At 44.8% G+C, this 23,471-nt stretch overlaps 1 protein-coding gene across 15 annotated transcripts in view; it reads left to right on the forward strand.

Annotated features, from left to right (window-relative positions):
• C2H18orf63 (chromosome 2 C18orf63 homolog) overlaps positions 1 to 23,471 on the forward strand; it is a 142,654-nt gene that overhangs the window by 93,356 nt on the left and 25,827 nt on the right. For all 15 annotated transcript variants that reach the window (XM_033934300.1, XM_033934299.1, XM_033934302.1 and 12 more), the window contains one exon: positions 3,929 to 4,996. In XM_033934300.1, the coding sequence (XP_033790191.1) occupies positions 3,929 to 4,996 (1,068 nt within the window). The remainder of the gene's footprint in view (positions 1 to 3,928; positions 4,997 to 23,471) is intronic.

Below are 23,471 nucleotides of genomic sequence, written 5' to 3' on the forward strand. Positions count from 1 at the left end.
ACCTTTATTCACATTTATTCACACTTTCAAAGAAGTTAAGCAAATTGGTGAGGCAAGATCTCCCTCGGCTGAACCTATGCTGACTCCATCTCATTAAATCATATTTGCCTACATGTTTCACAATTTTATTTTTTTATAATTGTTTCTACCATTTTGCCCAGCACTGAAGTTAGGCTTACCGGTCTGTAATTTCTCAAATCTCCCCTGGAGCCCTTTTTAAAAATCGGCATATCATGGGCCACCCTCCAATCTTCAGGTACTACAGATGATTTTAGCGACAGGTTACAGATCACTAACAGCAGGTCAGAAATTTCATGTTTGAGTTATTTTAGTACCCTGGGATGTATACCATCTGGTCCTGGCGATTTATCACTTTTTAAATTGTCGATTTGGCTTAGTACATAAGAACATAAGAAGTTGTCCCCGCTGAGTCAGACCAGAGGTCCATCTTGCTCAGCGGTCCGCTCCTGCGGCGGCCCATCAGGCCTAGTGCCTGAACAGTGGTCTCTGATTAATTTTGTAATTTACCTCTAATCCCATCCCTATAATTTACCTTTACTCTTAAAAGAACATAAGAAGTTGCCTCCACTGAGTCAGACCAGAGGTCCATCGCGCCCAGCGGTCCGCTCCCGCGGCGGCCCATTGCCTGAGCAGTGGTCCTTGACTATTTTTATAATCTATCTCTAATCCTATCCCTATCCTTAATTCTTATCTGTACCCCTCAATTCCCTTGTTCTCTAGGAACCTATCCAAACCTTCTTTGAAGCCATGTAACTTGTTCTGGCCTATCACAGCTTCTGGAAGTGCGTTCCACATATCCACCACCCTCTGGATGAAAAAGTACTTCCTAGCGTTTGTTCTAAACCTGTCCCCTTTCAATTTCTCTGAGTGCCCCCTTGTACTTGTGCTTCCCCATAATCTGAAAAATCTGTCCCTGTCTATTTTTTCTATGCCCTTCATGATCTTGAAGGTTTCTATCATGTCTCCTCTAAGCCTCCGCTTTTCCAGAGAGAAAAGCCCTAGCTTTTTCAGTCTGTCAGTATATGAGAGGTCCTCTATGCCCTTTATTAGCTTAGTTGCTCTTCTCTGGACCCTCCATGTCCTTCTTGAGGTACGGCGACCAGAACTGACTGGATTGCGGCCCTTGAGGACTGACTTTGACACCCCTGCTTTAAAGGATGTTTTTGTGGCTCTAATAGACTCTTTCACTTCACCTTTTAACCATGCTGGCTATCGTTTCCTCTTCTTTCCACTTTTGCTGATACGTGGAATACATCTGGTCTGAGCTTCCACGATGGTATTTTAAAATAACATCCATGCCTGGTTTACAGTCCTAATCTTTGTAACTGATCTTTATAGCTTCTTTTTAACCATTTTCCTCATTTCCTCAGCTCAAATTCAGACCCAACCCAGTTAACTCCTGTACTATGTCTTGTATTCCACTAAGGACCAAATCTAAAATAGCACTCCCTATTGTCAGTTACCGGACCAGTTGCTCCAAGAAGCAGTCATTTATGACATCAAGGAATTTTACCTCCCTAGCACTCCCCGATGCAACATTTAACCATTCAGTGTTGGGGTAATTGAAATCACTAAATTGTCCAAAAAAAACTCATACTCTAGAAAAGCAAAAGTATAGAACCCACCTGCAACTAACTATAAATCTACAATAAACCCAATAGTGTGCAAAAGAACCACACCGCAGCATATTCACATCTCAAAAAACATGAAAAAGAAAAGAAAGTGGAGAAAAAGCCTCAGTTCGGCTTCATGAGCTCAAAAAACTCCACTTTCAGAAATCATATCAAGACAGTCAATCAGTCATTCATGTGTCAGCAGTAGCAACCTCCACTTAGGGAATGTAGAATCGAAAATCTTCAAATTGCAGGGCAAGTTCAATAACCACATCAGGCACAGATCCAACAAAGCACATGTAAAGGCAGAAAAAAAAGCAAGTACTTAGCTGCTAATCAGATCATGCCGATCGTGCCGTAATCCCCATGAAAAACAGCACACACAGGACACACAAAGTGTTACATAGGCATCTTCATTAGAGGACCCGACAAGGACTTCCATGTTTCGCCGAAGCTGCATCAGGAGTCTTGCTTTTCCACATCCCAAAATGTCACTGCTAATGCAATCCCTAGCATCATTGTGTAGCACAATTGCATTAGCAGTGACATTTTTGGGTGTGGCAAAGCAAGACTCCTGACGCAGCTTTGGCGAAACATGGAAGTCCTTGTCGGGTCCTCTAATGAAGATGCCTTTATAACACTTTGTGTGTGCTGTTTTTCATGGGGATTACGGCACGAGCGGCATGATCTGATTAGCAGCTAAGTACCTGCTTTTTTTTCTGCCTTTACATGCGCTTTGTATTTGTTGGATCTGTGCCTAATGTGGTTATTGAACTTGCCCTGCAATTTGAAGTGGAGGTTGCTACCATTGACACATGAATGACTGATTGACTGTCTTGATATGATTTCTGAAAGTGGAGTTTTTTGAGCCTATGAAGCTGAACTGAGGCTTTTTCTCCACTTTCTTTTCTTTTTTCATGTTTTTTGAGATGTGTGATGCGGTGTGGTTCTTTTGCATACTATTGGGTTTATTGTAGATTTATAGTTAGTTGCAGGTGGGTTCTATACTTTTGCTTTTCTAGAATATGAATTTTTTTGCCAATTTAGTGATTAAACATACTCTTTCCTAGTACTCTGGTAATTGAAATCACCCATTATACTGTTGCCCATTTCTCCAGCTTTCCTAATCTCTGAAAACATTTCTTCATATGTCTGCTCATTTTGTCCCGGAAGATGGTAGTATAACCCTACCTTTATATTCCTTCCCTTCACACATGGAATTTCTATCCATAAGGATTCCACACTGCTATCTATGTCATGCAAAATGTTTATTTTATTTGATTCAATTCCCTCTTTAACATATAGCATGACCTACCCCCCTTCTAATTTGATTTACTCTATCCCTTCTAGTTTTGCTTTGATTTATACAATCATTGTTACTTTCTCAAATGGATATTTGTAATGTAGTCTATTTGGGATGTTCTAAGATAGTCATTAAGAAATCACAGACCATTCAGAATTTGACCCTTAGGGCTCCTTTTATCAAGGTGCGGTAGGCGGTTAATGCGCGGAACACCACGCGTTCAACCGCCTGCCGCGCTAGTCGCTAATGCCTCCATTGACGAGGCGTTAGTTTTTTGGCTTGCCGCGAGGGTTAGCGTGTGATGAAATGTCCAACGCGCTAACCCTCGTAGCGCACCTTGATAAAAGGAGCCCTTAGATTAATTTTCTCAGTACAAAGATTTGAGAGGGATGGCCCTTCTTTTTTTTTTTTTGTTACACTTCATTGATTACCCATCGAGACCAAGGCAATTTTCAAATTATGTGCAGTCAACATTTTGCATGGGAATTCACCAGCTTGTATGGTCCATTGTATCCAGATATTGAATGGAAGTAGAGCTCATTCTGTCAGATGATTTTGTGGTATCCAGCAGTTAATAAAATCGGAATTAAAAAAAAAACAGTTATCATTGCTTTCATATTGAGCAACATCGATATGGAATAACTTACCAGTTGTAATTAGGCTGAAGATAAATTATTTTATGTTTAAGAGGGCAAAATTATGTTTCAAAACTGTTTTTGTAAATGAGTCGATATTAGAATTGTGATAACAGAGCAGGAACATTTTGAAATTAGTTATTTTATTCTAATTGTAATTCCTTGGGATTGTCTAAGTCTTATTTGTAACCTGCATAGAACCTGATAAGTAATTGTGTCTGTATGAATAGTAATAATAATAATATATTAGGTCTAATTAATATTTGTTTCTTTTCATTAATTGATTTTAATAATATAAACCATTTGATTGGCTTTTTCAACTTATTATGCTTATTGTAAACTACTTTTTGTTGCAGGATATCCAGTGCAGGCCAACAAACCTCACAACCAAAGCAATTTTCAGAGCTTCTCTCACTCAGTTTCCCTTTGCAGAGAAATCTGTTTCAGCTCAAGAAACTTTGGTATGTAGTGCAGGATATGAACACAAGATGGGGCCTTTGATCAACCAGTCAAGAGCATATGTTCTCACAAACCTCAGTCAACCATCTCAGGGAACTCATGCTAATGTTACATTGAATGAGGAAACCTCCACTGGAAGCAGGCAGCAAGTATGCTTAAGAAAAGCCTCAGAATCACCTGTTCACTCTTTTGGGTCCCTAGGGCTTCAAAGAAGTTCTATTGCTCACTTCCATAGCAATAATGCCATAATTATACCTAGTTTCAAAAGTACATTGTCACAAGTCAGCCTAACGAATACAAAAGCTACCAATGAGAGGAAGCGGCAGATTGCCCTGCCATCTTTATCACCAACATCATCAAAAATTGGGAAGATCATGGTCCCAAAATTAGCAGAATTTAATCCTGATGCTCTCCTGTTCCATAAACCAGCTCCAGATTTACCAGTTGGAAAGAATATTAGTGATGCCAAAACATCAAATGAAAAATCAAGTAGCAGAGGTTTTAGATTTTTAACCCCTCAGAGAATGGAGTCCAGTACACATCAAACAAATCCAGCTTTCACCAACAATAGCGAAATAAATACAGCTGAAGTTATTCAAAGACAGATGAGCCCTCCTTCACTTTCTAAATGCATTAGCTTGCAACTTCAGATACTGAATGTGAACTCGGAGCAAAGAAATACAACAGGTCTGAACTTTCATGCAAAAAAGAAAGTATGTACAGCAAACAGAAGCTTACAGCACTATAAGGATCTGAGTTGTAAGGCAGAAAGTGACCACATGTCAGCCCCAGAAATGGTAACTCCCTGGTTCTCTCAGGGTGAAAAAGAAAACCACAGTGAAGGAAGAACTGCCAAGGATTTTGAAGTCATTCATGAGTCAACCTTAAACAGTACTTCATGCCTGCCTAATGTAGGAATCAATGATCAAGAAGGTTCAGTACTAACAGAAGAGGATCCTACCAAGGTATCTAATCTTCATTCAGAGTTTATTTCTTCCTTAGAAGAGCTACGGATGAGCTATGTTGACATGTTCCCTATTTAATACTGTAAGTGTTCTATTAAGGGGCAGTTTTATAAGGGACTTAAGCATGTAGAAGAGCATTTTACATATTCAAGCGAGTTCTTATGAACTAAAATGTACATGAATACACATGCAAAGAATGGGCAAAGCAGGAAGAAATTAACACTTGTAAGCATATTTTTAGAGAAATATGGGCCCAATATTTAGCTAGTGATGATCAGCGTTGTGCTGACCGCTGCTGATGTTAAATCTGGAAATTCAATGCCGGGCGGTGTCTGTGCACTGGCGTTGAATTTCCATGTTTTCAGAGCTAGCTAACACATAGCCGGTTAAATGCATTAGGCTTTCAGCAACCAGAATATCTGCAGCAACTGCATTTAAATGCTGAAGTGAGTAAGGTCATTAGAGATTGACAGGTTTTTTTGTGGCAGTGTATTCCTGCTTTGTCAGCTATTTTTCTTCTGCCTATCTAAGATATTGTAGGCAATAAATAGTGTACTTTTTTGTATATATTTGTGAACAGTTTCACTGAAATTGATTTTGACTCCTTGAGGCAGGTGCTCTGTGCTGAAAAGCAGTTCTGTAGTGAGTTTTTATAGTAGATGTATAAAACATTGTGTTAGAATCATAGTTACTCATTATCCAAAACGAGCAGCAGTTCTTCAAGCACAGAGTCCCACAGTTATCAGCAAGAAGGGTCTGGGTGAATATCTGCAAGACCCAGGGAAGGTAGGATCCCTTCACTGCCCATAAGCCCCCCCACCAAGTTAAGACCAGGGTAAGCCACACAGCTACCGCACTATAGACTGCACATGTACCGAGCTGCAGACAACTGAGGTCACAGCCCACTGGCTGGATGGACAGTACACCATCATACTGTACGCATGCTGCCTAGCACAGCTCCCATGTGCAAGACAACTCTGTACCCTCATATGCCAAATGCACCTGTCTAATGAATCTGACTGCACCAACCAACCAACCATGCCAGGACTAACCAAAATCATCCTTTCCTCCAATTCAAAAATTCACTGTTTTGACACCAGATGACACTTCACTCTAGATATGTCTAACAGATTGCCCCTAACAGCAACCGCTCATGTACTGTCCTGAGCATGCCACGCATTGGCATTAGGAAGTTGTCAAATGACCACATACATCTGGTGGATACTCTAGCAGCTTCTTTGGAGGTTCTTTACAGGGAGATACTGCAAACATGCTGACAGATATGTTGTAGTAGAGACACAAGAATAAAATGTGTGGCATCCCTTCATATTTGGTGTCATCCAAGTCGTGTAGGCATATAAGAACAGAGCTATCTGGTGGACGAACCCTTTCTGGTGTGCATCAGCAGTCACCTGCAGCTACAGATGAGGTATAACCACTTCAAACACACCCTCCACTGCCTTCCACAGATTCGCCAAAACCCCAGACCCCACTGCCAATCATACCTGTAGTTGCAGGGAGGAAGTAGATGACCAGAACTGTCTCCAGGTGGCCTGTGAGTGCCACCTGCTGTGAGTCTATGCCTACTGTGCCTTGAGTTCCAAGGGACAGACATGCTGCACCACCTATAACACCATGCCACTGTGACAAGGCCTGTGATCATTCCCCCTGGTGTTCCTCTCATTTGCTGAGATTTAGGGCCCACCCCTATCCTGCCACACTCCACCCAGTGCTGCCTATAACTACACCCATAATTTCCCAACCTCATTTGCAACTCTACCTAGCCCCACCCAGAACAACTCTAGCAGTATTCCTTCCCAGCGGCAGCAGAAGAGGCCTTCCTAAAATGTAATTTCCTGCTGCCTTGGGACCAGCAGTAGCAGAAGATGATATTTTAGGAAGGCCTCTCCTGCCGTTAAAAGGAGAGCCAGCTCAGTGGAAGATCTTGGCTCATCAGAGGGTGTGCAGGAGATGTTCTGCAAAATTGGGAGTCTCCCACTGAAAGCGGGAAACTAGGCAGATCTTGGGGAGGGGTGGAATATTGGGGGTAAAAGGATAAGGGTAGTATTTTAAGTTAAAAGGGGATTTTATTGTGCATGTTGGGGTGGAGAGTGAGATGGTGAGAGGTATCTTATTGTACAGGGGTGAGTGAGGGAAGGTTTAGGAGTCAGGTGGTGATGTGGACATAAAGTGCTGATAAACTATTCATAGCATCCTACAAACTAGAAAGTTTATAGCACGAACAGCTTTTGATGCCTTTGATGTGACATTCAGAGCATCAGCTATGTCTATTGCTATGAGACATCTGGTATGGCTATGAGTCTCTGACATAAGAACATATGAACATAAGAAATGCCTTCACCGGATCAGACCGAGGTCCATCTAGTCCGGTGCTCCGCACACGCGGCAGCCCATTTAGGTACTCCTTTCTGGAGACCCGACTTTACCGTATCCCTCAATATGATATGCAAGAAGGTGTGCATCCAACCTGCGCTTGAATCCCAGTACAGTAGTCTCCGCCACAACCTCCTCCGGGAGTGCATTCCAAGCACCCACCACTCGCTGTGTGAAACAGAACTTCCTGACATTTGTCCTGAACCTGCTGCCCTCTGTTTCAGGCTATGACCTCTTGTCCGGGTCACATCAGAAAATGTTAGCAATGCTGCTTCTTGGTCTATTATATCAAATCCTTTTAATATTTTAAAAGTCTCTATCAAATCCCCTCTCAGTCTTCTCTTCTCGAGGGTAAACAATCCCAGTTTCCTGAGTCGTTCTTTGTAGCTCAAATGCTCCATTCCTTTGACAAGTTTCGTGGCTCGCCTCTGCACTTTCTCCAACAGAGTTATATCCCTCTTGAGGTATGGAGACCAGTGTTGGGCACAATATTCTAAGTGCGGTCTGACCATTGTTCTATAAAGTGGCATTATGACATCTTCCGATCTACTCGTGATCCCCTTCTTAATTATGCCTAAAATCCTGTTTGCTTTCTTCGCCACCGCCGCACATTGTAGTCAATCAGTACCCCCAAGTCCTTTTCTTGTTCGCATTTTGCTAATGTCACCCCCAACATCTTATACTCGTGTTCTTTGTTTTTCCTTCCTAGATGCATCACCTTGCATTTGTTTATGTTAAAGTTCACCTGCCACTTTGTCGCCCACATTTCCAGCTGGTTCAAATCTTTCTGGAGGTCCTCGCAGTCCCTTTGAGAGCCAACCGCCCGACATAGTTTTGTATCATCTGCAAACTTTATTATATTGCATGTTGTTTCCTCTTCTAGGTCGTTTATAAAAATATTGAACAAGATAGGCCCAAGAACCGAGCCCTGGGGCACGCCGCTAGTCACTTTCTCCCAATCCGAGAATTTCCCATTTATGCTAACCCTCTGCCTTCTGTTTCTAGCCATTTGCCGATCCATCTGTGCACTTCTCCTCTTATTCCATGGCTTAGTAGTTTCCTCATAAGCCTTGCATGTGGGACCTTGTCAAACGCTTTCTGGAAGTCCAAGTAAATTATATCCACTGGATCTCCACTGTCCAATTGTTTGTTCACTTTCTCAAAGAATTGTAGTAAATTTGTCAAACATGACTTCCCTTTTCTGAAGCCGTGTTGACTAGCCCTTATTAAATTGTGATCCTCCAAATGTTGTACAATGTTATCTTTTATCAGTGTTTCGATTATCTTCCCTGGAACCGATGTGAGGCTCACAGGTCGGTAGTTTCCTGGATCACCTCTTGATCCTTTTTTGAAAATTGGGATGACATTTGCTATCCTCCAGTCTTCTGGTATTTGCCCAATTCTAATGGACATATTAGCTACAGATTGTAATAATTCGCCAATTTCCACCTTAAGTTCCTTTAATACTCTTGGGTGAATTTCATCCGGTCCAGGGGATTTGTCACTTTTTAGTTTGTCAATCTGAAAGTATATCATGTCCAACGTCACATTAACTGTTGTGAGGCTTTCCTCTATGCCCCCAGTGAATATCTTCCCTGTGGTTGGCACTGTTGTAATGTCCTCGTTTGTAAAGACTGAGGCAAAGAATGAATTTAACCTATCGGCAACCTGTTTGTCCTCTTTAATTGACCCTTTCGTTCCCTGGTCGTCGAGAGGGCCCACTGCCTCTCTTGCTGGTTTCTTTCCTTTTATATATCTAAAAAAAGGCTTGAAGTTTTTGGCTTCATGCGCTATCTTTTCCTCATAGACTTTTTTGACGTCTCTTACCACTTTATGACACTTTTTGACACTTTTTTTGGTCGATTTTGTGACAGTTCCAGGCTTCCGTCGTTTTTTCTCATTTCCATTTTTTAAACGAGTTCCTCTTCTCCCTCACTGCATCTTTCACTTCTTTGGATAACCAGGCTGGTTCTCCTTTGTTCTTTTTTCGCCTTCCTTTGGATATCTTTGGTATGTGAAGATTCTGTACTTCTGTGATGGTGTTTTTCAGTAGATACCATGCTTGATCAACTGTTTGGATGTCCGCTTTGCCCTTCTTGAGCCTTTTTCTAACCATAGTTCTCATGCTGTCGTAATTCCCTCTTTTGAAGTTAAAGGTCGTGGTTCCAGTTTTAATTGGTTTCTCCCTTCTGATGCCAATGGTAAAATTGATCATATTGTGATCACTTGTCCCTAGCGGGGCCGTAACTTCTACATCTGCTGCCCTACCAGTAATGCCATTTATGATCAAGTCCAGGATTGCATTTCCTCTTGTTGGTTCTCCTACCATTTGTTCAAGGAAGCAGTCTCCTAACATTTCAAGGAATTTCAACTCCCTTCCGCAGTTTGATGTTGCCAATTTCTAGTTGATCCCCGGAAAGTTGAAGTCTCCCATGATCGTCGTATTTCCCGATTTACACCTACGATTAATTTCCTCCATCATTTCCTGGTCTATTTCTTCAGTCTGTCCCAGGAGTCGATAATAAAGTCCAATTTGTGTGTCTGCTTCCTTTTGTCCAGGAATCTTTATCCAGAGTGACTCTAGTTTACCATTTGCTTCTGTCTCTCCTTCTCTAACAGACTCTATTTCTTCTTGGACATACAGGGCAATACCTCCCTCTTTTTGCCCAATCCTATCTCTTCTGTAGAGTTTATATCCTTTCAACGCCGTGTCCCATTCATTCTCTTCATTCCACCATGTTTCTGTTGTTCCTATGATACCCAGTTGTTTTCTTTTTGCTAATTCTTCCAGCTCGCCCATTTTGTTTCCTAAGCTTCTGGCATTCGTGTACATACATTTAATTTCTGTTTGTGCTGATTTATTCGTGCTGGATCATTGGAACAGACTCCCACTCCAGGTGATAAAGGCCAGCAGCGTGACAGATTTTAAGAGAAAATGGGATACTCACGTGGGATCTTTAAGGGAGTAATTCAGGGGAGGGGATACTTGGAATGGGCAGACTTGGTGGGCTATAGCCCTTTTCTTCTGCTTTTTTCTATGTTTCTATTTACTGGATTTAGTGGTTCTCCCATCCTTTTTCGTATCCATTTGATCTTTTTCCTTGGCTCTTGTAGTGTCCTCATGTTCTTGCCCTATATCAGTGTGCTTGCTTGAAGATGCCTCCTCAGGATATCCTGGTGTCCGGGCCATCGACCGATTGTCGACTGTCGGCTTTCTCCTGATCTCTAGTTTAAAGTCTTTTCAATGGACTTCTTTATGTTCTCAGCCAGGACTCTCGCTCCCTGTTTGGCGAGGTGTAGTCCGTCCTTTCTATAGAACCTGCTTCTTCCCCAAAATGTTGTCCAGTTTCGCACGAAGTCTAAACCCTCCTCTTCGCACCAACGCCTCATCCAGGTGTTCACAGCTCTCAGTTCGTCCTGTCTCATTGCGTCCGCTCTCGGTACCGGAAGGATTTCCGAGAAAGCCACCTTCACCTCCCTGACCTTCAACTGCCTTCCAAGTGAGCGAAGCTGGTCCTTCATTACTTCCCTGTCATACTTCCGTCCGCATACATCATTGGTTCCCATGTGGATAAGCACTGCAGTATCCTTTCCTCCTGCTCCATCTATAATCCTGGTAATCCTGCTGGCCACATCCTTCACTCTTGCTCCAGGCAGGCAGGTGACCAGTCTATCCTCCCTTCCTCCTGCAATGTGGCTGTCCACATTTCTTATTATAGAATCTCCGACTATAATCCCAATCTTCTTTAGTTGGAGGTTCCTCGGGGGTCTTAAGTCCGTATCCTCAGCGTAAGTCATATCTTCTTTCTTCTGTGTCACATCCTGAGATGGTCTTTCGTCTGTGCTGATTGTATTGGTGCCACTTTCTTCTTCAATTATTCCTCCCTCCTGGGTTGTTCGGTCGCAGATCTCAAGCCCGGGGTCTCCACAATCTGCTGGTGGGCATCTTCAATGTATCTCTCCAATTCTTCAATCACATCACTAGTGCTGGACTCCACAATCAACCTCTCCTGCGTGCGATTTACCTCTTTATTGATGAGAAGTTCTTCTAGTTCCTTCACCGTTCCTTCCAGCAACCAGACTTGCTGTTTCAGGCTTTTCAGCTCCCTGCACCGACTGCAAATATATGCCATAGTCCCCGAGGGGAGGTACTCATACATACTGCAGCTGGTGCAGAAGACTGGAAAGCTCATCTTCTGGTTTCCGTAGGTGCTCATAACCGGTTCCTCCTCCGACCTGCCTGTGCTGTATGTGTGATGTATGTGTTAACCCTCTGTGCCAGTAAGTACCTACAAGTCCTCCTACCAAATTAGTTGTCCTCCCTTTGTCTCAACCAACCGCACAAGTTTGTATGACAAATTACTACTTAGTTTTAGGATTAACTAATTTGATAATTTCTTGGCCTTGCTTCCTGGCACTTTCTTGGCGTCTTCGCAAAGGCGCTCTCGCTAAGGTGAGCGCCTTTGCCGCTCGCCTTCGCCGTGCGCCGTTGGCGCTCTCCCCTTTAAGGGGGAGCTGAGTCGCGGTTCTGATGACGCACTGGGGGTGGGCGGAGCTACCTCTCGCCTACCCCACGCTGCCTGCGACTAAGTTAGCCTCCCCTGCTGCTTTTAATTAAATAAAAATAAACTTCTTACAGTGCACGCTGCTCCGTTGTCTCCTGCCTTCTTAACGAGCTGGACTTTCTCTCCGTGTTCAAGATCATTTAGCAAACATTCCTTGGTGAAGAACCATTTGGGGAAAAGGATGAGGATGCTACCCAAAGACTTGCCCGGCCTGAACAAAGCTGGAACACCTTAACTGGATCCAAGACTAAGATTCAGCCATCTAAATCTTCTCAGAGACCTGCTTCCTCTTCCTACAAGAGGCATTATCCAACAACCTCATCCTCTTCGAACCCCCCCCACACACACACACACAGAAGAGGTAGAAATCGCAAAAGCCTCAGAAAACTCCGACTTCTGCTCCTCAGAAGCCAGCTCAGTCTTTTTGACATGCTTCTAGAGAGCATAGACACAATACCCCAATCTCAGCCACCTTCACAACCCATCAGAAGCCGACTTTTTATATCATCAATGCTAGACTCTCTTTACCACAGACACCTGGGTCATCAAAGTCATTCAGGAGAGGGTTATTCTCTTCATTTCATCACCATTCCGCCAAACAACCCTCCAAGAGAGTCCTTTTTCACATCTCAATAGATATCCCTTCTTCAGGAAATCAAAGCTCTGCTTCAACTAAATGCCATAAAAGTAGTATCCCCTTTCCAGAAAAATCAGGGGTTCTACTCCAGGTATTTCCTAATTCCAAAGAAGATAGGCGGTCTTTGTTCCATTCTCGACCTCTGAGCCCTCAACAAATATTTAGTCAAAGAAAAGTTTTGCATGTTATCCCTGTGAACCATATACCCACTTCTAGAACGAAGTGGTTGGCTATGCTCTCCTGACCTCAGAGGCCTAAACAGTATGCACATATCCATACACCCAGATCACAGAAAGTTTCTTTGTTTTCATGTAGATCATCAGCACTTCCAGTTCAAAGTTCTGCCATTCGGCCTTACTTCATCTCCAAGAGTGTTCACAGAGTGTCTGGTGATGGTAGCAGCAACCCTCCGGACTTGTGGATTTTAAGTATTTCCATATCTGGACGACAGTTGATAAAGGTTGCATCACCTCAGTAGGTACATTCAGCAACTCAGGTGACCATAGCTTTTCTCCAGCTTCTAGGGTTCGAGACAACTTTTCAAAGTCTCATCTTCAACCCTCTCAAGTGTTGGAGTTCATAGGAGCTGTGCTCAACACTACTCTTCTCCGGGCTTTCCTACCCCAACAAAGACAAAACATTTTGCTTCATCTTTGCAATCATGTGTCCACTCTACAAACATCTTAGCAAGACAAATGATGCATCTCATGGGTCACATGGTGTCCACAGTTCATGTAACTCCCTTCGCCCAACTTCATCTCAGGTCAGCTTGGTGCAGCCTAACATCTCAATGGTCTCGGTTCGTGGATTCTTTATCTCAACGAATCAGTCACCTCACCTCTTCTTCAATCTCTCCGTCATGTTCTATGGTTGAATCTGACAGATCTCTCCAGGGGTTTGCTGTTTCACATTCCTCCACATCACAAAATACGATGGATGCATTCATGAATGCTTGTGGAGCTCACCTAGACTGCCTCAAGATTCAGGGACTGTGGTCTGCTCAAGAGAAGACATTCCACATCAATCTATTAGAGCTGCGAGCAATTCGCAATGCTCTGAAACGTTTCAAGATTATATTACAAATCAAGTCCTCCTTGTTTGCATAGACAATCAAGTAGCTATGTATTACAACAACAACCAGGGAAGAATAGGCTCTCTTATTTTGTGTCAAGAAGCCAAGCACATTTGGACCTAGGCAATTCTTTGAAACATATATCTCAAAGCCATATATGTACAAGAGAAACAGAATGCTCTAGCCAACAACCGCAGCAGATTTCTTAGACCACACGAGTGGACTTTAACTCCAAGGTCTTATGCCACATCTTCTCACTATGGGGGGACTCCTCAGATAAACCTGTTTGTGTCTCCCCACAATCACAAGTTGCCTCAATTCTGCTCCAGATAGTACTCTCTTCATCATCTGGAGGCGGATGCTATCCTTCTGTATTGGTCACACAAGTTTCTGCTAATCCCTCTAGTTCTGAAGATGTTAGTCAAACTCAAATGAGAATCAGCCACCATGATCCTAATAGGTCTTCGGTGACCCAGACAGGCTTGGTTATCATTTCTACTTCGACTAAGGATCTAATTCCATTGCAGATCTTTCCATCTCTACTCACTCAGAGTCAAGGATCTCTTTTATATCTCAATCTGAAATCTCTGCACCTAACAACTTGGTACCTATTGCCTCAAAGTAGTCACATAATTTCATCTCAATCAATCTATTGTACTTCCTGTCTTCTTTCCAAAGCCTTATTCTCACCCTGGAGAAACAGCTCTTCATACAGAGTGCTTTGGCTTACTATTTACAAAGGACTAAGCCATACAGGTCTTCACCTCAGCTGTTCATCTCCTTTGACCCTAACAGGTTGGGTCTACCTGTAACCAAGCAAACTATTTCCACATGGTTAGTAGCCTGCATTTCCTTCTGCTATGCTTAGGCTGGACTGCAGCTCGAGGGATGTGTTACAGCACACAAAGTCTGAGCTATGGCAGTATCAGTGGCTTTTTTGCATTCCACTCTCATTGAAGATATTTGCAAAGCAGCTGCTTGGTCCTCAATTCACACCTTTACATCTCACTACTATCTAGAATCCTATTCTAGACAAGATGGTTGTTTCAGCCAAGCAGTTTTATAGAGATGGCTTGGGGATATCCACTGCTTACTGTATATCTATATATATAAAATCGGAGGTATGTATGTGTGTATGTATGTATGTACCCTGTTTCCCCGAATATATGACACTGTCTTATATTTTTAAAATCTCCAAAATATGCACAAGGTCTTATTTTCAGGGGGATGTCTTATTTTTCCATGAAGAAGAATACAGTACACATTTATTGCTGAAAAAAAGACATTTATTACCTGTATATGGTACAGGTCATCACAAACCAGAAAAGCTGTATCACAAACCAGAAAAAACTGTATCACAAACCAGAAAAACATTTACTGTATAACAGTTTACAGTATGATACATTTACACATTTAATCAATGACAATCATCATCATCTTCTGGAACATCATCATAATAACTCACACCCTGAGGTTCCAGGTCAATTACTTGGGACTCCATTTCTTTCACAATCAGTGGACCAAATCTCTCATGTTTAGTAATAGCAGTGTCCTCAAATGAGTACTTCTTATCAAGGTAGCCTGCTCGTAATGCATGTTCAATGCAACTGTCAGTGATTTTATCCCATGAATTCTTCACCCAAGTCACAACCTCTTGCAGTTTAGGTTTCACAAAGTTTCCACGCTGATTTCTCTCCATTTTATTTTCAATGTAGTCATTAATTTCCATGCGCAGATTGTCCTTGAATGGCTTGTTGATTGCAATATCAAGGGTCTGGAGATAGGCCGTCATTCCCGCAGGAATCATTATTTGATCTATTTTTCTTTCATGAAGAAATGACTTCATATCTTTAGCACGGTGAGTGCTAGCTGCATCCCAGACTAGCAGACCTCTTTGACCTCCTCGCATAACAAGTGGCAGCATTAAATCTACCCACTTTCTTATAACAGCTTGTGTGGCCCAGGCTTTTTCAGTTTCAAGGACAAAAATTCCTGAAACACGTTCAATCTTTTCCTTCTTGCCCTTAGAAATTATTAGAGGTAGGACTTTAGTGCCATCCAGACGAATTGCCAAAATACAGGTCGCACGTGCACTTTCATAAGCAGTGGAGGGAATGTACACTGAGGAGGCACCCCGCTGTTCAATTGTTGTTTGAGATGATTGGCCCATAAACACTGCAGTTTCATCCATAGCAATCATGTTGGAAAGCTTGTATTTAGAGAAGTCAATCTCATCAATAAAGGACTTGAATGCAAGTGCTCGCTTAATCACTTGAACATCTTCCAGCCTAAACAATGTCGTGGATCTTCTTAAAGACAATTCACTTCTCTGAAGGAAATTATCCAGCCAGTGTTGTGATGCTTTGAAATTTTCAGAGGCTATGTTAAACTGTGGCGCCATTGCAAGGGCGAATTCTTGAATATGAGCCCTATTCACAACCAAAGCCTTTGTTCTCCTGTCAACAACCCATTCACAAATCAGATCTTCCAGCTCAGAAAATATTGGTTTCCGACCTGATCCACACTTGCGTTTGTTAGAATTTCCCTTTTCCACTTGTTCAACTAGTTTACCATACTCTGCTCGCCACTTGTGGAGCAATCGTATATTCAACATTTTTTCTTTGCAGAAAGCAGCAAGATTTTGGCCCCAAGAATCTTCCACGATTCTCCTCTTGTACTCCACAGAGTAGCTTTTCCTTTTTGTGGCCATGCCTAAGGGTAAAAGAATAAAAAATGGCACTAGGGTATCCTGGGTGGGGTGGGGGGGGTGATCTTCTCAACTGCCATTATTTCTTCACAAACTTCTTATCCCTCAGTGCTCTACTCGAACTCTAAGATCTTCAAATCGAAATCTCTTGTTGATTCCGTCAATAAAAGAATTTTATTACACACGCAAAATAAACTTCGCAGTAACTGCCCCGACATAGTGGAACTCCCTTCCACAACCAATTCGTGACGAACAAAACCTAGACAAATTAAAGAAAAACTTTAAAACTTTCTTATTTCGAAAAGCATTCTGTTCCACTTAATATCTATCCTCTCAATTTCTTTTCTATCTAATTTTGCTCTTTTAAACATTCAATATATCTTATCCCCATCCAACATGTTTCTTCTTAATCCCTCTTTCTCCTTTTCTTACTTACAATGTAACTTTACATCCATTCCCTCTCTCCTCACTGTCAAGTCTGTCTTGTTATTGTCGTTAATGTTCACTATACATTATTTAATTTATTTAATATCTTTTGTTTTTTTATTTTTTCTCAATTGTTTCTACTATTACCTGTAAATTTTTTAAATCCAATGTAAACCGTCCAGATATTTGCTTGATGGTCGGTATATTAAAATCTAATAAACTTGAAACTTGAAACTTGATCTTTTAAAATGATACAGAGGGCATCAGAGGGGGGAATCAAAATGGCACAAGAGAATCAGGGGGATGGGTGGTTACCATCTTAACAGTATGGAGAGAAAAACGTTAGCTTGCCATGTAAAAGGTAAATAAAAATTGGCATGCAAATCCTTTTAAACCAGATTTTTGATTTTACAGTTAACAATCTGGTTTAAAGGATTTGCATGCCAATTTTTATTTACCTTTTACATGGCAAGCTAACGTTTTTGGAAATGTGTCTGTAACACGGTAAATGTACACTTGTAAAGTTTGAACTTGAAATCAGCTTTCAAATCTGTTAGAAAACAGCATCCTCCACATACCGTACAGATCATATACAGATTTGCAGTTTGCTTTTAAAACACTAGATGGCAGCATCACTATGTACAGTATCACTACAAGTACCGTATTTTCACGTAGATAATGCGCACCCGTGTAAAACGCGCACACGGGTATAGCGCGCGAAAAACACAAATTTATGTACAGAAATTTTTATATACCGCGCACACCCGTATACCGCGCATGCTGCTCGACTCTCCCGTCGCCGTCCGACTCTCCTTTCGCCCGCCCCAACTCTCCTCTCCCCCTTGAAGTCCTGTCCCCACCCTGAAAGCCTGATGCCCCCCCCCGACATCCGATTCACCCCCCCCCAGGACCGCTCGCACCCCCACCCCGAAGGACCGCTCGCACGTACTCCCACCCCCACCCCCATCCTGAAGGACCGTTCGCACCCCCACAGCTTCCCGACCCCCCCCCCCCCCATCATGTACAAGCTTATACCGGTGTCCTGCTGCTACCTCCTGGCGGTCCCGACTCCCCGACATGATCGGGGCAAGAGGGAGCTCAAACCCACTTGCCCCCCGACTCCCCGACACAATCGGGGCAAGAGGGAGCTCAAGCCCTCTTGCCCCAGCCAACCGCGGCACCCCCAACACGATCGGGGCAAGAGGGAGCTCAAGCCCTCTTGCCCCAACCAACCGCGGCACCCCCGACACGATCGGGGCAAGAGGGAGCTCAAGCCCTCTTACTCCCCGACACGATCGGGGCAAAAGGGAGCCCAAGCCCTCTTGCCCCGCCGACTCCCCAACTCCCCGACAATATCGGGCCAGGAGGGAGACCAAGTCCTCCTGGCCCTGGCGACCCCCCCCCGCTAGTTGTTCGGGCCAGGAGGGAGCCCAAGTCCTCCTGGCCCTGGCGCCCCCCCCCCCGCTAGTTGTTTGGGCCAGGAGGGAGCCCAAACCCTCCTGGCCACGGCGACCCCCTACCCCCACCCCACACTACATTACGGGCAGGAGGGATCCCAGGCCCTCCTGCCCTCGACGCAAACCCCCCTCCCACCAACGACCGCCCCCCCAAGAACCTCCGACCGCCCCCCCAGCCGACCCGTGACCCCCCTGGCCGACCCCCACGACACCCCCACCCCACCCCCCTTCCCCGTACCTTTCTGTAGTTGGCCGGACAGACGGGATCCAAACCCGCCTGTCCGGCAGGCAGCCAACGACGGAATGAAGCCGGATTGGCCCATCCGTCCCAAAGCTCGCCTACTGGTGGGGCCTAATGCGCCTGGGCCAATCAGAATAGGCCCGGGAGCCTTAGGTCCCTCCAGGGGGCGGGGCCTTTGGCACATGGTCGGGTTGGGCCCATGTGCCTCAGGCCACGCCCCCAGGTGGGACCTAAGGCTCCCGGGCCTATTCTGATTGGCCCAGGCGCCTTAGGCCCCACCAGTAGGCGGAGCTTTGGGATGGATGGGCCAATCCGGCCTCATTCTGTTGTTGGCTGCCTGTCGGACAGGCGGGTTTGGTTCCCGTCTGTCCGGCCAACTACAGAAAGGTACGGGGAAGGGGGGTCTCGTGTCGGCTGGGGGGGCGGTCGGAGGTTCTTGGGGGGGCGGTCGTTGGAGGGAGGGGGGTTTGCGTCGAGGGCAGGAGGGCCTGGGATCCCTCCTGCCCGTAATGTAGTGCGGGATGGGGGTAGGGGGTCGCCGTGGCCAGGAGGGTTTGGGCTCCCTCCTGGCCCGAACAACTAGCGGGGGGGGGAGGGGTCGCCAGGGCCAGGAGGACTTGGGCTCCCTCCTGGCCCGATATTGTCGGGGAGTTGGGGAGTCGGCGGGGCAAGAGGGCTTGGGCTCCCTTTTGCCCCGATAGTGTCGGGGAGTCGGGGGGGGCAAGAGGGCTTGGGCTCCCTCTTGCCCCGATCGTGTCGGGGGTGCCGCGGTTGGCTGGGGCAAGAGGGCTTGAGCTCCCTCTTGCCCCGATCGTGTCGGGATCGCCAAGAGGAAGCAGCAGGACATCGGTAGGAGCTTCTACATGATGGGGGTGGTCGGGAGGCTGTGGGGGTGCTTGCCAAATAGTGCCTTATTTTCGGGGGGGGGCCTTATATTTCCCAGGTGGGGAAAAAAAGGGGGGTGTCTTACTAAAGGAGGAGGTCCTATAATGGGGGAAACACGGTATGTATGTGTGTGTGTATGTGCCGCGATCATGCAAAAACGGCTTGACCGATTTGAACGAAACTTGGTATGCAGATCCCTCACTACCTGGGATGATATGTTCTGGGGGTCTCGCGGCCCACCTACACACATGGGCGGAGCTATAAACAGAAAATCAGATTTCACCCATTCATGTCAATGGAGAAAATGTAAAAAGCTGCCATTCTCACAGTAATTCAAAAACGGCTTGACCGATTTGAACGAAACTTGGTATGCATATCCCTCACTACCTGGGGTGATATGTTCTGGGGGTCTCGCAGCCCACCTGCACACGTGGACGGAGCTACAAACAGAAAATCACATTTCACCCATTCATGTCAATGGAAAAAATGTAAAAAGCTGCCATTCTCACAGTAATTCAAAAACGGCTTGACCGATTTGAACGAAACTTGGTATGCAGATCCCTCACTACCTGGGGTGATATGTTCTGGGGGGTCTCGCAGCCCACCTGCACACGTGGGTGGAGCTACAAACAGGAAATCGGATTTCACCCATTCATGTCAATGGAAAAAATGTAAAAAGCTTCCATTCTCACAGTAATTCCAACTACCTGGGGTGATATGTTCTGGGGGTCTCGCGGCCCACCTGCACACGTGGGCGGAGCTACAAACAGAAAATCAGATTTCACCCATTCATGTCAATGGAAAAAATGTAAAAAGCTGCCATTCTCACAGTAATTCAAAAACGGCTTGACCGATTTGAACGAAACTTGGTATGCAGATCCCTCACTACCTGGGGTGATATGTTCTGGGGGTCTCGCGGCCCACCTGCACACGTGGGCGGAGCTACAAACATAAAATCAGATTTTAACCATTCATGTCATTGGAAAGGATGTAAAAAGCTGCCATTCTCACAGTAATTCCAACTATAAAACACTTTCTATGACACTATAACCACTAGGGAAACATAGAAACATAGAAGATGACGGCAGAAAAGGGCTATAGCCCATCAAGTCTGCCCACCCTACTGACCCATCCTCTTAAGTCTATACCTAGCGACCGATATTCCAGTTTGACCCTCGTAGGGATCCCACATAGGTATCCCATTTATTCTTAAAGTCCAGCACGCTGCTGGCCTCGATCACCTGCGTTGGAAGCTCATTCCAACGGTCAACCACTCTTTCTGTGAAGAAATACTTCCTGATGTCGCTATGAAATTTCCCGCCTCTGAGTTTGAGCGGATGCCCTCTAGTGGCAGAGGGTCCCCTGAGAAAGAAGATATCATCTTCCACCTCGATACGTCCCGTGATGTATTTAAATGTCTCAATCATGTCTCCCCTCTCCCTACGTTCTTCTAGAGTGTAGAGCTGTAGTTTGTTTAGTCTCTCCTCGTACGAGAGACCCTTTAGCCCCGAGATCCTCCTGGTGGCCATCCGTTGAACCGATTCGATTCTAAGCACATCTTTACGGTAATGTGGCCTCCAGAATTGTACACAGTATTCCAGATGAGGTCTCACCATGGTTCTGTACAATGGCATTATGACTTCAGGCTTCTTGCTGACAAAGCTTCTACTGATACATCCCATCATCTGCCTTGCTTTAGATGAAGCCTTCTCCACTTGATTGGCAGTTTTCATGTCTGCACTGATGATTACTCCTAGGTCTCGTTCCGCCGAAGTACAAGTTAAAGTTTCTCCATTCAAGGTGTAATTTCTGCATGGATTACCGCTACCGAGGTGCATAACCTTACATTTCCCGGCGTTAAAGCCCAACTGCCAGGTCGAGGACCATCTTTCCAATGTAAGCAGGTCCTGTGCCATACTATCCTGTAAAGTACATTCCCTTACTATATTGCATAGTTTAGCGTCGTCGGCGAATAATGTTATTTTACCCTGAAGCACCTGAGTCAGATCCCCTATGAATATGTTGAAAAGGAGTGGGCCCAGGACTGAACCCTGCAGTACTCCGCTGGTCATCTCCGATGTTTTAGAGAGGGTACCGTTAACCATTACCCTTTGAAGTCTTCCACTTAGCCAATCATTGACCCAAGTTGTTAGTGTTTCTCCTAACCCCATCGATTTCATTTTGCTCAACAGCCTGCGGTGTGGGATGCTATCAAATGCTTTACTGAAATCCAGGTACACGATGTCCATAGACTCTCCCAAGTCTAGCTTCCTTGTCACCCAGTCAAAGAAGCTGATGAGATTAGATTGGCAGGACCTACCCCCGGTGAATCCATGTTGATTGGGATCCCGTAGATTTCCCTCAGACAGAATCGTGTCTAATTTGCGTTTAATTAAAGTTTCCATGAGTTTACACACTATTGATGTGAGACTCACCGGCCTGTAATTCGCAGCCTCTGCCCTGCAACCCTTTTTGTGTAGAGGAATGACGTTGGCTGTTTTCCAGTCCAAGGGTACTCTCCCCGTGCTTAGGGAGAGATTGAAGAGTGCAGCTAGCGGTATCGCCAGGACATCGCACAACTCTTTGAGCACTCTTGGGTGCAGATTGTCTGGTCCCATGGCTTTATTTACCTTTAGTCTTGACAGTTCACTGTAAACTTCACCTGGTGTGAACTCAAAATTCTGAAACGGGTCGTTCGCACTTGACTTAGCCTCTAACTGAGGACCGTGTCCTGGTGCCTCGCAAGTGAAGACAGAGCAGAAGTATTCGTTCAGTAGTTCGGCTTTATCTGAATCTGCTTCCACGTAATTCCCATCCGGTTTGCTAAGGCGTACTATCCCGTCTGTGTTCTTTTTCCTATCACTAATATACCTGAAGAAGGATTTGTCCCCCTTCTTAATGTTCTTTGCTAGAGTTTCTTCCACACGAAGTTTGGCCTCCCTAATTGCTGTTTTGACCGCTGTAGATCTGGTCCTATATTCCATGATGGCTTCTCTTGTTTCCGTACGCTTGTAGGAAAGAAATGCTTTTTTCTTCTCCTTAACAAGGTGTGAGATCTCTGCGGTGAACCATTGGGGTTTATTGTTTCTTTGTCGTTTATTTACTGATTTTATGAAGCGGCTAGTTGCTTCATGTATGGTTGATTTCAGTGTTAACCACTTAGCTTCTACATCATCGGTCTCCACTTGGTCCTGCAGCGTCCGATGGACAAAATCTCCCATGCGTGCGAAGTCTGTGCCGCGGAAATGGAGTACCTTTGTTTTCGTGTTTGATCTAGGGAAGCCTTTCCTAAGGTTGAACCATACTATGTTGTGGTCACTGGAGGCTAGCGTATCTCCTACTGAGACCTCTGAAACGCTTTCCCCATTGGTGAGTACCAGGTCGAGGATCGCCTGGGCCCTAGTGGGCTCCATCACCATTTGTTTGAGACGGGCTCCCTTTATGGAGTTTAATAGCCTCCTACTAGCGCTGGTTGTCGCTGAAAGTGTGCCCCAGTCTGTATCAGGCATATTGAAGTCCCCAAGTAGTACAGTGTCTCCCCTTAGAGTGATATTCTCAATGTCTTCAATTAGGTCTGTGTCCATGTCATCCAGTTGTCTAGGGGGTCTGTATACCACACCAAGATACAGGCACTTTTCTCTGCCTCTTGCCAGGTTTACCCAGAGGGATTCCCCTGTGTATTTGACATCTGTAATCCTGGTGGTTTTGATGTCCTCTTTAATATATAATGCTACCCCCCCACCTAACTTGCCCTCTCTGTCCCGACGAAGTAAGTTGTAACCCGGTATAGCCATATCCCACCCATGAGAGTCCGTTAGCCAAGTTTCGGATATCGCCGCCACGTCTAGGTCAGCATTCCTTATTTCAGTCTCTAATTCTAGAAGTTTATTACCTAAACTGTGTGCATTAACATACATAGCCCTCCACTCTTTATGTTTGCTAAATCCCTTTGATACTTTTTCTTTTTCTACGTGAGTTGGTGTGACCCCTAGAGAACTGTTTGCAGTGTGGGTACTTACCTCAGAGCTTTGACTCATCTCATCAGGATAGTTCCTTACTGCGTTGGTATGTGAGTGGGTACCCTCCCCCGA

This window comes from Geotrypetes seraphini, chromosome 2 (genome assembly GCF_902459505.1).
Source record: "Geotrypetes seraphini chromosome 2, aGeoSer1.1, whole genome shotgun sequence".
NCBI lineage: Eukaryota > Metazoa > Chordata > Amphibia > Gymnophiona > Dermophiidae > Geotrypetes > Geotrypetes seraphini.